This window comes from Pelodiscus sinensis, chromosome 3, assembly GCF_049634645.1.
Source record: "Pelodiscus sinensis isolate JC-2024 chromosome 3, ASM4963464v1, whole genome shotgun sequence".
NCBI classification, from domain to species: Eukaryota; Metazoa; Chordata; order Testudines; family Trionychidae; genus Pelodiscus; species Pelodiscus sinensis.
Genome location: NC_134713.1, coordinates 28,666,020 through 28,683,390, shown reverse-complemented (window position 1 = coordinate 28,683,390; position 17,371 = coordinate 28,666,020). Strand labels below are relative to the sequence as shown.

Here is a 17,371-nt window from a genome sequence, read left to right as displayed (position 1 = left end):
CCAGTACTGGGGTCTGAGACAAAATAAGCTCAATGAGGTCCCTTGTGGCCTAAACTTGATGAGGTCCCTCATGGTCTCCCACGTGTCAGGCGTCAAGGGTTCCAGGAGGTCCTCCATGGGACTTGGATCCCAACACAGGCTGGAGCAGTGCTGACACATGAGCTGCATCTGCCGGTGCCACATGTCCCGCCAGAGTGCACAAAGATGGCATATCCCTTAGCAAGACCTGCCCCGGCTAGATCTCCACTTCTTCTGAGGCACTGAAGACTGAAATTGATGCGGAGGACTTCATGGTACCAAGGAGGCATGCGAGGGGGGTAAGTGCCTCACACACCAAAGCTGGTGCGCTCTGGGTCACTGGTGTCAGATCCAATGCCAGTGCTGTATGAAGACCCACTTCCATGAGGATGATATTCAAGCAAGACTCTTTCCTGCTTGGTATGGGGCTTGAAGCCCCTGCAGATCTTACACGACTCAGAAAGGCAGGCTTCTCCAAGGCACTTGAACAGGGCTGGGCAAAATATGGCCCAGAAGGTGGATCTGGCCCGCCAAGCCACCAGATCCAATCTGTGGATGACCCTGCCAGGACCCTCAGGCATATAGCTGCCACGGTTTAAAGCACAGTCCATGCAGATCTCTCCTCTGCAGCGAGGGGCGGATGCTTCATGTGATCTCCCAGCCTCCAGCCCAATCCTCAGCTCCTACAGGCTGGAAACAACCGGCCAATAGGAACTGACTCCAGCCAATCTCTGAGCTTCTATTGGCTGGAAACAACAAGCCAATGGGAGCTGCGAGATTGGCCATGGGGATGGAGGCAGCATGAGCCTCTTTTCCCTTCCCAGAACTAAGAACCACATGGAGGTAAAAAGCCTGCAATTTAAAGTGATCTGGAGCTGCAGCAGGCAGGGAACCCAGCCTATCCTGTGGGTGCTGCAAAACTGCTTGCTTAGGTAAGTGCCTCCCAGTCAGAGCCTGCTTCTGGCACCCCTGACCCTCCCGCATCTCAACTCCCTACACCAGGTCACCATCCAAACCCTCTGCACCGCCTGCCCCTGGTCACAACACCCTTGAAGACCCTATACCCCTCCCCCAGGCCAGAATACACTCCTGCATCCAAACACCCTCCCAGACCCTGCACCCCAATCCCCTGCATCGGGTCACCACCCAAACCCTCTGTAGTCTTCACCCCCTTTTCCTCTTCTCCCATGTCACAATTCCCCACAGACTTTGCACCTCCTCCTAGAGTCCTTCCCTCCAGGCCAGAATCTTCTCCTGCACCCATACTCCTTCCCTGACCCTACATCCCAATACCCTGACCGAGGTCACAACCTCTTCCTTCAGCCAAACTCTCTCTCAGACCTTACACCATCTCCTGCACCCTTACCTGTGTGCCTTTCTGCATGCAACCTCCATTCTACACTCATCTCCTCTACAGAAAAGTGTGGCTCTTGACCACTTTCCAAAATCTTGGAGTGGCCCCTCCACCAAAAATTATTGCCCACTCCTGCACTTGAGCCAGGCTTTGTGGGGATCCCCACAGAAGATAAGCTTCTGGCACTTCATGCAGGGCTTGAAGCCTTGGGGGCCGAGCATGCCCTGCCACACACCAGGGCCCAAAGCCGAGCTCCTCGCTTAAGTAACTATTAAACACTTAACTATTTACAACAAGATGAAAACAATCAGCTAGAAAAACACCAACTAACACTACAAAAACCAGGTGAGAACAGCTAAGAGGTGCTTGCAAAGTAAGAGCAAAGCACATTCCAATGACCGTCAGGAGTGGAAAGAAGGAATGGAGGGTGTAAAGGGCCAGCAGGGGTATATATTAGCCAATATAGTCAACCACTCCACATGCATCTGACGAAGTGGGTCTTTGCCCACGAAAGCTTATGCTCCTACACTTCAGTTAGTCTATAAGGTGCCACAGGACTCCTCGCCGCTTTTGCAGATTCAGACTAACACGGCTACCCCTCTGATACTTCACTCCACAGAGCTCCCCTGCTAGTCCAAGGGGTACCGCTAAGGGAAAAATCTTTTGACAACACATGCACGCAGTGCACGCACACCTACATGGAATGGACATGAGCAATCACTCGAAGAAGAACTTAGACCTGCTCAAGCTGGGGAACATGCACCTTTCAACTACATCAGTCATGAAAAGACGCTTCTCACCAGATCCCGAGTGGCTGTGGTGAGAGAAGGCTGGGATAATCGTCGTACGACAGGGCAGCCGGTGTACTGAACCTCCTCATCACCAGCCCCATCCCATAGCAATGATTGAAATGAAGCAGGTACATTTTCATTTTATTTTCCAAGAAACAAAAATTAATTGAGTTAAGAATCCAAGTGATACTAGATAAAACTTCTAGTGATTTCTAATAAGTCACATTAATATGATTTACAAACAGCAGCAGAGTTTTTCATACCACAATTAGGAATGACAAAAATGCAATTCTATGTTATTTTTCATGAACAACCATTTAAAACTTCTGTCACCACATTCGTCTGGCTCTTCAAAAAGTTACATTTCATCCATTTTCTCACATACTCTTGAGAAAACTACTTTTTAAATTAAGGCAAAAAAACTCAAAAGAACACCTTTACTTTTGATGAATCAAAGAACTGTCATTCATAGCTCTGGCACACATCACACAGAAATTGTTTAGGAGGCAGTTGTTAAGCCAAGCATTTTTGTGGGAGTCAATTTCTCTATTTTTTTCAGGTTTAATTTTTTAGTGACCAAAAGCTGCATGAAAGGACCATGCCACCTTGTTATAATGTAATCTTGATGTAAAGGGACTGGATGATGGAGCCAGGAATTATGAATGTGTCACAGCTCATTGACAATGATGTGTAGATCTTCAGCAATAATTTGGCTTGTCCTGCTCCAGACCATGAACATACCTCCAGTTAATGCACTTACTTGCAAATATATTGGGACCAGATCTATTGGGAACTCCACAACCTCCAGAACTTTTCTTATATTGAAAATACTTACTGGTCAATGGCAACCTTTTATGATTTTCTGGCACAAAAAAAATGCTACCGAAGACTGATAATTTGCAAATCAACTGAAATAGAGAGCTAGATATGCAACTATTTCCAATCATTGAAACATAATTGTATCTAATGTTAAAAAAGCAACTACAGACTTGAGACAGTGGCTTATTCAATTAAAGATACTTTTTCAAGTATCTTTTAAGCTATGTGGGGACCCATAATGGGCCTCATAAATGCTGACCACTGTTGGAAATGTAACTTCTTTGATGTACATTAGCTTATATGTTTTCAGAGTGTCCTTATATCAAGACTTTTTTGGTATGTGTGACGGCGCGTTGGGGGTCCCCCGTCTCCTGCACCCTGAAATGGCACAAACAGACTGCACCAGCCCGTGGAATAGAGGAATTTTATTGCCTCTCCAGGATACAGCACAGCACAGATGTAATCTGGTCACAGAGCTGGGCTAGGATGCCTCAGGCCCCCTTGAGATGGGGGAGACTGGGCCCCTAAACTCCAGCCCCTTTCCCTAGGCTGTCTCCTCCATGCTCCCAGACAGCAACTAACCAACACTCTTCCAGCCAGGGCAGCATTCCACCTTCCTTTGTTCCTCTCCATGGAGGGTGTCTGGCCATACCGGTTGAGAGATCCCTTTGCATAGTGACTCATCCTGTTTTGCTGGGTCATGGTACCCACGGCAGCAGTGGGGGTTACCCCAGAGCCAGCAGCATAGAAACCAGCCAGGTTCTCTCACTACGTCACAGTATGATATGGGACAAAGGAATAGTTTGAGACTGGTTGGTAAACTGGAGCCATTTCCATAAGTTTCATTCTGAAATGTATTTCTGCTATTTGGAGATTACATTATAACAAGGTGGCATGGTCCTTTCATGCAGCTTTTGGTCACTAAAAAATTAAACCTGAAAAAAATAGAGAAATTGACTCCCACTGATGCCTGCCTTTGTGACATGGCTATCAAACAACTGGCATTCTGCAAGAAAGGAACACCTGAAAAAATTCAAAGCAATTTTGGATGATTTTTAGCAATCTATGATAATGTAGACCAGGGGTCTCCAAACTACGGCCCGGGGGCCGGATGCGGCCCGCGAGGCCCTCTCATCCGGCCCGTGGAGACCTTTTTGGATTCAAAGGCAGAAGAAGTGAGATTGTTTCAAAACCCATTTGAAGCAGATGTGGCCAGTTGCCCAGATGAACTGCAGCTGGAAGTCATTGAGTTGCAAGCAAATGACCTCCTTAGGGACAAGTTCAAAATAGGACTGGTGGGTTTTTACCAGTTTTTGCCCAAGGAAGACTTTCCTAATGTCAAAACTTTTGCATCAAGGTACCTTTCAATCTTTGGAACAACATACCTGTGTGAACAAACATTTTCAAGAATGAAATACGTGAAGAACAATTTGAGAACAAACTTGTCCGATGATAATCTCAGGTCACTGTTGATGTTAGGGACAACAAATCTAAAGCCAGAAATGTCTGCTATTTTGGCATCCAGGAAACAATTTCACCATTCACACTAATACAGGTGTTCATGTGTAGTGTATGAATGTGTTATTAAATAATAACTGAATAAAATAATATTAAATACATAATTAAAAACAACATCCATGTTTTGATTGTTTTTTATTTGGACCTCAAGTGTGTAGTCGGCCCCCGAACTGCTGTTTGATAGTTAATGCGGCCCTCGGGCTGAAAAGTTTGGAGACCCCTGATGTAGACCATGAAAACAATTTTGTCTCTTCCTCTGCCATCCTTTTTTCCTAACTATTTACTTTGTGTATTTCGATGAATCTGGTATTTTGTTATATTTGTTGTGTTTAGAAAAATTTTAACAAATCATAAATACAGTAATTCCTCATTTAACACTATAGATATGTTTCAGAAAATTATCATGTTAAGTGAAAACGTGTTATAAGGGGTTAATTTTCCCATAGAAAATAATGGAAAAGGTGAGGGTTGCGTTTCAAGCGGTGGTGTCTGTTGGGACTGGAACATAAGGTTGGGGGAGAAAAGGGACTGGGTTACAGCAGGGATGGGAGGTGTTTGGCTCTGGGAAAGGGAAGGGGAGGAGAGGGGAGGGGAGGGGGATTGGGTTGGGAGTATGCTCCTGTGATGGGTCTGCCAGGACCCGCACTGCGTCTGGCGAGGGGGAGGAGGGTTGCTGAGGAACAGCGAGGCAAGCGGTGAACCCTCTGCTGCTTTGCAAGGAGAGGGGGAAGCCCCGTGCAGCCGCCGGCAATGGGCCAGCTGAGGAAATCATGTTTTCCCGAGGATGGTCATGTAATTCAAAAAACATTCCCTAAAAAATATCGTGCTATCACAAAAATGTGTTAAGCGGGCACGTGTTAAATGAGGAATTACTTTATGAAAAATATTATACAGGAAACAGGAGAGAGAGAGAGAGATCAACACAGTGTGCTAGTAATTCATTTTTTGCTTTTCTGGGTAATGAATTAAAAATTAATTTATTTTCTGCAAGTGGGATAGAAGAACTCTGCTCATTTGTGGGAGCAGTGAAGGGAAGAAGTTACTCACCTTGTGCAGTAATGATTATTATTCAAGATGTATGTGCCTATGAGAGCTGTAGATTGGGGTGGGCAATAATTTTTGACAGGGGAGCAATCCAAGATTTTGGAAAGTAGTCGAGGGCTGCACTATTCCATATTAATGGAGGTAGTGCGGGATCTAGGATGGAGGTTGGTTGCAGAATGGAGCTTGGGGTAAGGGACTGAGGTAAAAGAGGGAGAGTGGAGTCTGGGAGGGAGTTTGGGTGAAGGCAGTTGTGACATAGGGCCCTGGAGTGCAGGGTTCTGGGATGTGACCAAGGGTATCAATTGACTCCCCAAAATCTAATGTACTTACCAACCTAGGTTCAGGACCGGGTCAAAATTGACAGCATGAAGAATAGTAAGCAAGCCACCATTCTGCAAGGTCAGGAGTGGTAACTAGGTAACAGAGGGTAGCAACCTGATATGTAAGAAGTGATGTAACTTGTTTGTACCTGTCTATAAAAAGGCAACCCAAAGGGTGAGCACCAACTGACCTTTGGAGGGGGGGGGAGGTGCTTTGTGAACTTTATAAGTGTTGGTACATTGCCATGGCTTACAGAACGCACAGCAGCTTAATGTTGAGTCTGTCTGCTAACAACTGTTAATGTATATCATTTGGCAATAAACCTGCTTGGATGATTTTGATCCTTATCTAATTTGTGGTCTCTGGGGACTCTCTCAGGAGTCTGTTGTGTTAACTCAAGTGTACAGGGTTAACACTTTAGACAGGGAAGCAAATGTATGTACGCATGCAGACAAAAGTGTATCATCATCGCTGGAGTAGAGGACCTGTTAGGAACCCATTGGGACAAACCGGAAAAAAGAATGGTTACTTACCTGTAACTGTTGTTCATCGAGATGTGTTGCTCATGTCTATTCGAATTAGGTGTGCGCACCGCGTGCACTGCGTCTTCCGGAGCATTTTCCCTAGCAGTAACCGTAGCGCCGGCAGGGTGCCCTCTGGAGTGGTGCCGCCATGGCGGGGCATAAGTACCCCAGGCGGCGCTGCCCCACCTCAGTTCCTTCTTGCCGGATGCTCCGACGAAGGGGAGGTAGGGTGGGAGTTGAATGGACATGAACAACACATTTCGAACAACAACAGTTACAGGTAAGTAAGCGTTCTTTTATTTGAGTGGTTGCTCATGTCCATTCGAATTAGGTGACTTCCAAGCTAATCCCACTTCAAGGAGGAGGGGTCGGAGCAGTCAGACAGAAAAGTCCACGAAAAGTTGAACCCAAAAAAATTTATTCAACCAAGCGAACACAGAAAAAATTGTATAAAGTGCAATGTGACACTGATAAACCAAACATTTACAATATAGAGCTGAGGACTGCAGAGCCCACCCCTGCGTCCTCCCTGGCCTGCTGTGCCAGCACGTAGTGTGCCGTAAAGGTATGGAGTGACGACCACGTGGCCACCCTGCAAATTTCAGTGATTGGAAACTGTGCCCCAAAAGCTACAGAGGACGCCTGTGCCCTGGTAGAGTGAGCTGTAATCCAGGGCGGGACCTTCCCGGCCAGGACATAACACTCCCTGATGCACCCTGCGACTCAGTCGGACAACCTCTGAGTTGAAATGGGGAGCCCTTTCACCCTGTCCGTGACAGCAATAAACAGCTGCTGGGACCTGTGAAAGGGTTTGATACTATCAATATAAAAGGCTAGTGCACGCCTAGCATCTAGGGAATGGAGCACCTGCTCCTTGGGGGAGGCATGGGGTTTTGGAAAGAAAACCGGGAGATACATTTCTTGAGACAAATGAAAAGGTGATACCACCTTGGGGAGAAAAGTTGGATGGGGGCGGAGCCTCATGTTATTGTCAGAAAATACCACATAGGGCAGATTTATAGTCAATGCCCTCAATTCAGAAACCCTGCGAGCCGACGTAATGGCCAGAATGAATGCAACCTTCCAGGAGAGGTGCTTCAAAGAACACGAAGCCAGCAGCTCAAAGGGGGGGGCGACATAAGTCTAAACAACACAAGATTGAGGTCCCAAGCGGGGAGAGGGGGTCTAACCGAGGGATACAACTTATCCAAACCCGTAAGGAACCTTTTGACCACAGGGTCAGAAAACAGAGAAAACTCCTGCTGAACCAACATGGAAGACGGAGAGAGATGTCACATGGACTTTGATAGAAGAGATAGAGAGGCCACCAGACCCAAGTTCAAAAAGATATTCCAGAATGGACGGAACAGGGGCACAGGACGAGTGCACTCCCCTTTGGGACGCACAGGACAAGAAGCGCCGCCACTTAGCAGCGTACGACCGTCTGGTAGAAGAAGGTTTCCTACTACTTAAGAGCACCATCTGTACCTCCTGGGAACATTCCCTTTCTGGTTGGTTCAACCATAGATAAACCAGGCCGTTAGGTGTAGAGTCTTGAGATTCGGGTGAACCATGGGCCCCCCGTCCCACAGTTGGGTTAGGAGATCCCAGGCTGGCAGGAGTGTTATAGGCTCCTTGGTGGACATGTCCACCAGTATGGGGAACCAGAATTGTCTGGGCCACCTGGGGGCTATCAGGTTGACCGTGGACCTGAAGGTCTTGACCCTGGTCAGAACCCTGGGAATTAGAGGGAATGGGGGGAAAGCATAAAGGATGCCCGCCGGCCACGTGACCATCATGGCATCCCCGCAGGAGTGCTCCCCCAGACCCAACAGGGAGCAGTAACTCTGACACTTGGTATTGCATGCCGAGGCAAACAGATCTAGTAGGGGATAGCCCCACCTGCGGAAGATCTGATGAAGGGCCGAGTCCTTGAGAGACCACTCGTGGGCTCCAAGGGACCTGCTCAGAACATCACCTAGTAAATTTTTGCACCTAGCAGGTACTCTGCCTGCAAAGTTATGTTGTGCTGTATACACAGTTCCCAGAGGCTCAGGGCCTCGCAGCAGAGGGGAGGCAACCGGGCACCCCCTGCCTGTTGATGTAAAAAAACAGCTGCAATGTTGTCCAGACGGACTAGAACAGAGCGGTGAGAGAGCTTTAACAGGAAGGTCTTGCACGTTCTCCTGACTGCCCTGAGCTCCCATACATTTATGTGCAGAGCGCGCTCTGCAGAGGACCACAGACCCTGGGTCCTGCGGCACCCCAGGTGTGCACCCCAACCCAGGTCCGAGGCATCCGTGACCAGAGTGAGCAAGGGGGGAGGTACAGAGAAGGGGACCCCGCTGTACACCACAGACTCTTGAGTCCACCATTGCAGCAAAACTATTACCTCTGGGGGCACCATAAGAACCGTGTCCCAGTGGCCCCTGGATTGACTGAATGCCCTTGCCAGCCAAGCCTGTAGAGGTCTGAGCCTCATCTGGGCATGGCAGACCACGTACGTACACACCGCCATGTGTCCCAGCAACCTCGAGCAGATCCTGGCAGCCGTGATGGGGGACTGAGCTAATTCAGAGATGAGCTCCACTATGGCCTGGAACCTGGACCTGGGGAGAAGCGCCCTTGCCAACCTGGCGTCCAGGAAGGCACCCACGAATTCGAGGCGCTGAGGTCAACCATGACTTTTCCTCGTTCAGCATGAGTCCTAGCCTTACGAAGAGGATCCTTGTGAGGGACACGTTGGTCTCTACTTGTTCATAGGAACGACCATCAATTAGCCAGTTGTCTAGTTACAGGAACACGTGCACCCCTGATCTGCGGAGGAACGCTACCACGACTGCCATGCATTTTGTAAAAACCCTGGGTGCTGCAGAAAGGCCAAATGGAAACACAGCAAATTGGAAGTGGCACCGGGACACAATAAAATGGAGGAACCTCCTGTGGCTGGGTCTTACTGCCACACAGAAGTAAGCATCCCTGAGATCGAGAGTGGCGTACCAGTCTCCTAACTGTAGAACCGGAATGACAAAAGCCAGTTACCATTCTGAATTTGGATTTCGCGACCACCTTGTTAAGGCCCTGTAGATCTAAGATGGGACAGACCCCGCCCTTGGGTCTGGGGACTAAGAAATATCGGGAGTAAAAACCCTTGCCCTCCAGGTGCGGTGGAACCCCCTTTTGGAGGAGCGTCAGTACCTCCTGGCGTAGGGTGTCTTCGTGAGAAGTGTCCTTGAAAAGGGATGGGGAAGGAGGGTCGGAAGGGGGCGAGCCCCAAAAAGGGAAGGTATAGCCACCCCTGACTATGTTTAAGACCCAGGCATCATTTGTGATTTTTGCCCAGGCTTGAGCAAACCGGGATAACCTGGCCCCAAACAGGGGGCCAGGGTGAAAGGCTGGTGCGAGACTCTCTGGGAGCCTGTCAAAATTGTTGTTTGTGCTGTTGGGAGGGACCTTGACCAACCCCACGGGAGTTGTCCCCTCTCGGGCGGCGCCTACGACCCCTTGAGGCCGAGGAGCCCGCAGCCGTCCCCATACTCCCACCGGAAGCACGAGGACGGCATCTCCAGTATTCCCCACAGGGGTTCTGGGACTACGGTCTCCCCTGCTGTCTGTAGGGCAGCTGACCACGCTGAGGAGCCGGTGTGTGGATCCCCAAGGACCGAAGGGTAGACCTCATGTCCTTGAGCATATGGAGCCTCGAGTCCGTATGCTCCGAGAATAATGCCTTGCCATCGAAAGGCAGATCTTGGATAGTAGACTGGACATCAGGAGGTATTCCAGACACTTGCAGCCAGGCACCACGGCGCATCACCACACCTGACGCCATGGTGTGAGCTGCAGAGTCAACCGCGTCCAAGGAAGCCTGGAGGGCTGTACAGGCGATGGCCTTACCCTCACAGGTCATGGCCGCAAACTCCTGATGGGACTCGGCAGGGAGCTTATCCTTGAACTTATCCATGGCCTGCCAGGTATTAAAAGCATAATGACTTAGCATCGCTTGCTGATTAGTGATGCGGAGCTACACCCCATCAGTGGCGTAGACTTTTCGGCCCATTATGTCAAGGCGCTTGAGTTCCCTAGCTTTCGGGGACGGCCCCGGCTGGGGGAGCTTTTCCCTCTGAGCCGCTGCTTGGACGACCAAGGACCCCGGGACAGGCTGGGAGTACAAGTGCTCATGCCCCGACTGGGGAACATAGTAGCGCCTCTCGACACTTTTAAGGTAGGGGTCAGAGTCGCCGGTGTTTGCCACAGGGCATTGGTAATTTTTGCCACCATTTTATTAAGTGGCAAAGCTAAACGGGCGGGCGCGTCATCCGAAAGGTGTCCTCATCGGATCGGTGTCCTCCACGACAGGCTCTACCAGGACACCCAGGTTTGAAGCCAGACGCCGGAGCAGTTCCTGATGCGCTCGGGCATCCATAGTAGGCAGGGCCGATGCAGGATCCGCCAGGGCTTCGTCAGGAGACGATAATGACCATGACTCCTGTATCGGTGCCGGACCTACCGCAGGAGCCGCGTGCGGTACCGGTTGGACATAGGGCACCGCCTGCGGGCACGTTTCCGGCACCGGGGCCTGTACCTGTGCCGCAAGATCTGATGTAGGCGGCCTCTGGGGAGAAGGAGAAGGTCACGACAACAACACTGATGGTTGCGTTCGGTGACCCGAAGCGTCCGACACCACAGAGGGGTGCACGGGCCCCTGCCACTGGTGGTACGCCCACAGCATCCAGAAAGGCCACCACAGATGCGGCGGCCAAGTCTGCTGCACCTGTGAATGGTCACGTCGATGTTGGGAATGGGATCTATGGGCCAAAGAGGCTCCCGAAGACCCCGACCTGAGGGATGTCGCATCGGAATCTGACGAATAATCGGACTCTGACCAGGGAGGCACCGACGAGGAGTGACCTGTAACTGACGGAGGGGCAAACCTGGCCATGGACTCGGGCTTGCCGGCATGTACACGGCGGGGATATGCCAGTGCCGGTGGCTGTTGCGGCCCAGGCCTGGTGCCGAAAGGGTTGTTGGTGCCAAAAGCAGTGCCGGGAGACCCAGTCCCGGTGCAGGTTGCATCACCGGTGCAGAGCATGACGGTGCTGAGGCAAATCCCGAAGAGGATGACATCATCGTCGGCTGGGACACCAGCAAGGTCCATATGGTCCGTGCCGAACAGCCGGTTGCCGACGATTGGGGGCACAGTCCCGGAAGGGTGCTCTGAGCCAGAGTCGAAGGCGACGGTGCCGTGGACGGTGACACAAGGCTAGGGTGGTACGGCACTGGTGCAGCCAAACGAGGGGCCAGGAGAGAGCCCAACACCGATGGGGGTCAAGCCCAGTCAGATGCTGAGTGAGGCTTAGGAGCCGGCATCGAGAACTGCGTCGATGCCGAGGCAATCGGTACTGGTCCCGTGAGGGACGGTCCCGACGTGTAAGGGGCCTGAGCCTGCCAGTCATGCCGGTGCGGACGCGAAGCCAGAGCCAGCATGGCCTCTGGCGTAGACGACCTCGACCCTTCCGCCTCAACCGACGACAGAGGGGAGGTGGTGAGACTGATGAGGTTCTGCGCCACCTCAAAGGTATCCGGCGTGGACGGGCAGTGCGGGGGCAATTGCCCTGGGCTGGAGGGGCGTTCCACTCGCTTATGCCACACCGCAGAGGATGTGTGCATTGGTGAGTCGGCACCACGGTACAGGGTTGGCGTGGTCTTCCGAGACGGGGACCTCCCACAAGACTTTCGCCCTCTTCGATGCCGGAGAGTGAGACCGGTGCCGGGTTCTCGACGCCGAGGCCCGGGCCCGAGGCAGGACATCCCGCGTGGACGCCGGTGCACTGTGCACCATAGGCTGGCCAGTGGATACCGGCTGTAAAGCCGTCTCCATGAGGAGAAGTTTTAGGCGAGAGACCCTCTCCCTTTTAGTGCGTGGCTTGAAAGACTTACAGATCTTACAGGCGTCTGTGAGGTGGCTCTCACCCAGACACTTCAGACGGCTGTCGTGTGGATCTCCTTTGGGCATGAACTTTGCGCAGACAGCGCACGCTTTGAAGCCTTGCGGCCCTGGCATTCCTCACCCCCAAAGGGAGGATGAACAAAGGACGAAGTTCTATCAAATAGAACTATTTACAATGCTAAGAGAGAAATGGGAACCATTAACTAAGCAAGGAGAGAGACACGCTCCAACGACCGTCAGGAGCGGTAAGAAGGAACTGAGGTGGGGCAGCGCCAGCAGGGGTACTTATGCCCCGTCATGGCGGCGCCGCTCCAGGTGGCGCCCTGCCAGCTCTACGGGTATCGCTAGGGAAAACACTCCAGAAGACGCGATGCACGCAGTGCGCACACCTAATTCGAATAGTCATGAGCAACCACTCGAAGAAGAACTGACTGTACAACAAAGAGTATTGCCCAGGCAGTGTTTTCTTATCTCTGATTTGGGGTAGTTATGAGTATATACAGTAGACTTCCGATAATCCGGAACCTATGGGACCTAGGTGGTGCCAGATTATCAAATATGCCGGACTATCAGGAGGTACTATAAAATGGTTTTTTTTTTTAATATATATATATATATACATACACACACACACACACACACACACACACACACACACACACACTTTATACATTATATACTGTATATAAAGTGTTCTTAACCCTTTTTATTGTACATACTGTATACAGTATACTGTAATGTTTTAGTTTTTTTAAGCCTTTTTTACCCTTTTTGCTCAGTTCAGCTGCTGCCGCTGTTACCTTGTGACTCATTTTTTGCTGAAGCTCACTCACTAGGCTCTAGCCATTTTGATGCCGGACTATCAGGAGTGCCGGACTATTGGAGTTTTACTTTATCTTGTTCAGGAAAGTGGCAGAGAGGTCTGTAGTCAATGTCTCCCACCACCTGAAAAGGTCACAGAGTACTGCTTTCATTTGTGGTCATATGGGGAACTTGTGAATGATAGTGTCCACTATTAACATTTGCATACCCAGAAGCTAAGCTTCTGATTGTGGGAGAATCATCAGACCCATAGTCTTATTGCCTCTACACAGAGGGAGAGCAATCTATCTCCTCTTTGTTGGTTTATGTAATACGTATATGCTATAGTGTTAGTTAGGACACTTGTGTGTGATCCCATGATCACCGACAGGAAATAAATTCAGGCATTCCTACCATCTTGAGCTTGCAGAAGCTGTGAAGGGACCACTAGCACTGTGTTGTAAGGTCATTTAGATGTGTGTGCCATCCCATGGGGATATGTCAGCACTAAGAAGCAATGACCCTGAGGTGGAAGGGCATTCTGGCCTGTACCAAGTCAGGATCAGAGCCTATGAATTCCGGGTGCTGCTCTAGAGTGAGGACTGATTTCTAGGCACTGATCTGTAGGCTGAGCTCTGTGGGTAAATTTATTGTGGATTTGGTGACTCAGCCTCTTGGAGGGACTGTGTTCTAAGGAGACAATTGTCCAGGCAGGAGTAAATCTTGATTCCTTGGAAGCGTAGAGAGCACGGCCTACTGAGAGATCTTTGGAGAATATTCTCAAAGATGATGTAGTCCAAAAGGGGAGTACTTTGTACTGGTAGTTGTCTTGTCCCAGGGCAAAGCTAAAGAACCATCTGTGGGACAGTAGGATTGCAATAGAAAAGTAGGCATCCAGAAGGTCATGAGCCAAAAATCAGTATTTCTGTTCCAATGCAGTAACAACTGTAGCATAATGACCTTTTTGACAAACTCCAGTGCTCTGAAATCTAGTATGGGTCTCCAACCTCCCTTTATCTTGGGTATTAAGAAATAGCAAGAGTAAAAACTTTTGCTTCATTGAAGCTGAGATACTGGTTCCACGGCTCTTAACTGGAGATGAGCTATTTCTTGTAGTAAACTCCTGAGAGAGGGATCCCTGAAGAGGGATGGAGAAGGGTATTATGGAAAGAAGAGAAGTTAAAATGGATGGAATACCCACTGCAAACAATTCCCAGGACCCATCGCTTCATTCCCAGGTGCTGTGGAACATTCCAAGATAATAGCCAAAAGGAGTTGGTCAGCTGCAGCAGTTGGAGGGAGTTGTCTGCTGATACCTCTACCCACACATCAAACTCAATGTTTGGAGGTGAATGGTTGGGACATGGAAGACTATTGGCCAGATGGTTTACACCTGGGTAATCTAGATTCTTTTTTCTGAGATTTGTAAAGCACTGAGAGGTATATTTGGAGGTGTGTGGTTTGTGTTGAGGCTGCAGACTGAATTCTTTCTTTTGTCTGTGCCTGTAGATCTCTAATGTGCGAAGAGTGACCCTGGAAACTATAATGGTATGAAGAGACACATCCATCTTCTCCTGGTGGCATGAAAAAGAAGGTCTTCAACAGCCAACTATACTTCTGTAGGGAAGCCTGACAGACGTAACCAAGGCACAGTCACATAACCACTGCTGTGGAGATAGACCGGGCCACTGGGTCATCTGCACTGTGCCATCTACCTGTCCTTCCTGGATGATCACTTTGAACTGGTTGAGCTGTGATTCAGGAACTGATCATTAAAGTTGCTACATTTTCAATAGTTCATAGTCATATGTAACCATTAAGGCTTAATAATTATCAATTCAGAATGGTAATGTCACCAAAGTAAAGGTTTTCATCCCAAAGAGGTCCAAGCATTTACAAACCTTTTCATAGGCAGTGGGCCTCACTTGGTGTTGAGGAGGAAAGAGAAAGACAAGGAATTCCATTTCTCCAGCCAGACATAATATTTTTTTAATAAACCCACTTACGAACAGGTGTGTTATATGCTGAGATTTTCCATATGTTTCATGACAGATTCATGAGAACCTGGTTAATAGGAAGGGCTATTTTAGAGGATGAGGAGGGGAGTAGTACATCAAGTTTGTGATGGGTATCCTTAACTTCCTCCAATCTGCAGAGTATCTACAGCTTTCCTTGCCAAATCCTGGAAAAGCCAGAAGACATCAGCTAAAGTCAATGGGGTAGGCATGATAGCTAGACATAATGGACCAGCTAGGATGCCACCTGATGTGCTGAAGATACCACCGAGACTGCCTTCTCTGTCACCCTGGGCACACTTTACCTAGTCTTGCTGAGCCAGGTGCATAAGCCTCTTCCAGCCAAGCACACAAGCAGGGCCACACACATCTGCAGAACGATACAGACATTGAAATCAGCTCTGGGAAGACTTGGCTCAAGGAACTTGACACAGCTCCAGGTGTCTGCCACTCTTGGAGTACAAACCTAAAATTATATGAAATTCACCTCCTCCCTCAATGTGGAAGAAAGTGTGCATTGCTTCCCCTATCACATGGGAGGAGAGGGCCAGTGCTTGCTGGGAACTGTCTTAAAAGAGGCAGCAGTGTGGGCCAGATGAGAAAAAACTAAAAAGGAATAGCTCACAGCTGTTGGGCTAGCCTGATAGTGGGGTATGAGGACAGACAGTGCTTTTTGCAGTCTTAATGGATACTACAAACTTCTTTGATCAGTAGTGCAGGCAACCCAAGCACTCCTACAATGGCAGGCAGCTTTGCGAGAGCCAATATGTGTGAGGAGCAGGCTTGAAAGCTGGCTTCCCACGCGTACCATCTCCCACCTGCCGTCCTCACCATCTGTGGGAGGCAGTAAGAGGAAACAGGAGGCTATGCCAGCTCCCTGCACCTCTGATACAGAGCCAGCAGCACAGGGGAGGAGAGAGATGGCTCTGCAAGAGCTGGTGCTCAGGGAGCGGTCCTTTTGAGCTCTGGGTCTGAGCTGCTGGCAGACCCCACATTCCCAAAAATAGCATATGCACCAGTACTGCTTGCTGGCTACAGGGGTGGCCTCACTGCAGAAGTGGCACTTCTTGAAGCCTTGATGCACTAGACATACCCCACTAGGAGAAGGATCCACAACAAAAAAGGGAGGAAAATAAAGTTTTTTCTCTTTGTTTTTGTTCAGGAAGAAGCAATAAAGATAAGAAAACTACAACTAAGACCGGAGAGACTAACTACAGAAATGTTAAAGAAGCAAATGATTGCAAACAGACTCCTAATCTCTAGCCAGGGCCAGATGAGAAGAAACTAAGAAGAAACTAAAAAAAGAATAGCCCACAGCTGTTGGGCTAGCCTGATAGCAGGGCATGAGGACAGACAGTGCTTTTTGCAGTCCTAATGGATACTTCTTTGATCTGCAGTGTTTCCACACTTTTGGACAGAAACAATGTTAAATTCCATACACCCAGGAACAGAAGCTGTTCATTTCTGCTCCTGGATGTATGGATTTTAACAGTGTTTCTGTCCAAAAGTGTGGAAACAACAGAAAGCTCTGCACAGAATAATAAGAAAAGTCAAAGCAGTGCATCCACATTGTTCCAGGCTACTCTGCTGTCCCAGAAGAATCAATGCATGACCATGACAGGTTACGCTACAAAAAGGGATCTGCAAAATCAAAAAATGGATCTAGGTCTGAGTTACTTGAAAATTACCACCTTTCTTCTTGCGTCTCATCCTAAAGATTATCTTGAGGTACTACAGATAATAGCCCCTAGATAGTAATGTTTATGGAATAACTGTCTCTATGATTGGATAAGCGGCGAGGAGTCCTGTGGCACCTTACAGACTAACCGAAGTGTTGGGGCATAAGCTTTTGTGGGCTGGATAGCCACTGAAATGTGCTTCTCAGCTGCTCTGCTCAAGCCTGAGTTTGTTGAGCTTAAAGTCAGGCTTTTTATTAAGGGTTTAATTTTGTTGATTTCAAGAGAAGGGTTTGATGTGCCTTTGAAAGGGATATTATGATTAAATTGTTTTGAATTATCATAATTAAAGCAGAAAATAGGTACACATTGTAAATATCTCTTTTTTTATGCTACTTTCTCACCCGTCTATTAAGAGCAGTTTTGCTGCCAAGTTTGGTTGTCTCTCCAAGGCTATTCTGAGAAACTCTTCTGTCAACATCTTCATGTATTCCTAAAAATGACACTCTCATTAAAATACATTTCAAACTTGCATTTTGTTTA

The 17,371-nt window shown here is 49.0% G+C and overlaps 1 protein-coding gene across 4 annotated transcripts in view; it reads right to left on the bottom strand.

The window, feature by feature from the left end:
- KIDINS220 (kinase D interacting substrate 220) overlaps positions 1–17,371 on the bottom strand; it is a 194,369-nt gene that overhangs the window by 119,773 nt on the left and 57,225 nt on the right. For all 4 annotated transcript variants that reach the window (XM_075923523.1, XM_006123619.4, XM_006123620.4 and 1 more), the window contains exon 20: positions 17,233–17,321. In XM_075923523.1, coding sequence (XP_075779638.1) covers positions 17,233–17,321 — 89 coding nt within the window. The remainder of the gene's footprint in view (positions 1–17,232; positions 17,322–17,371) is intronic.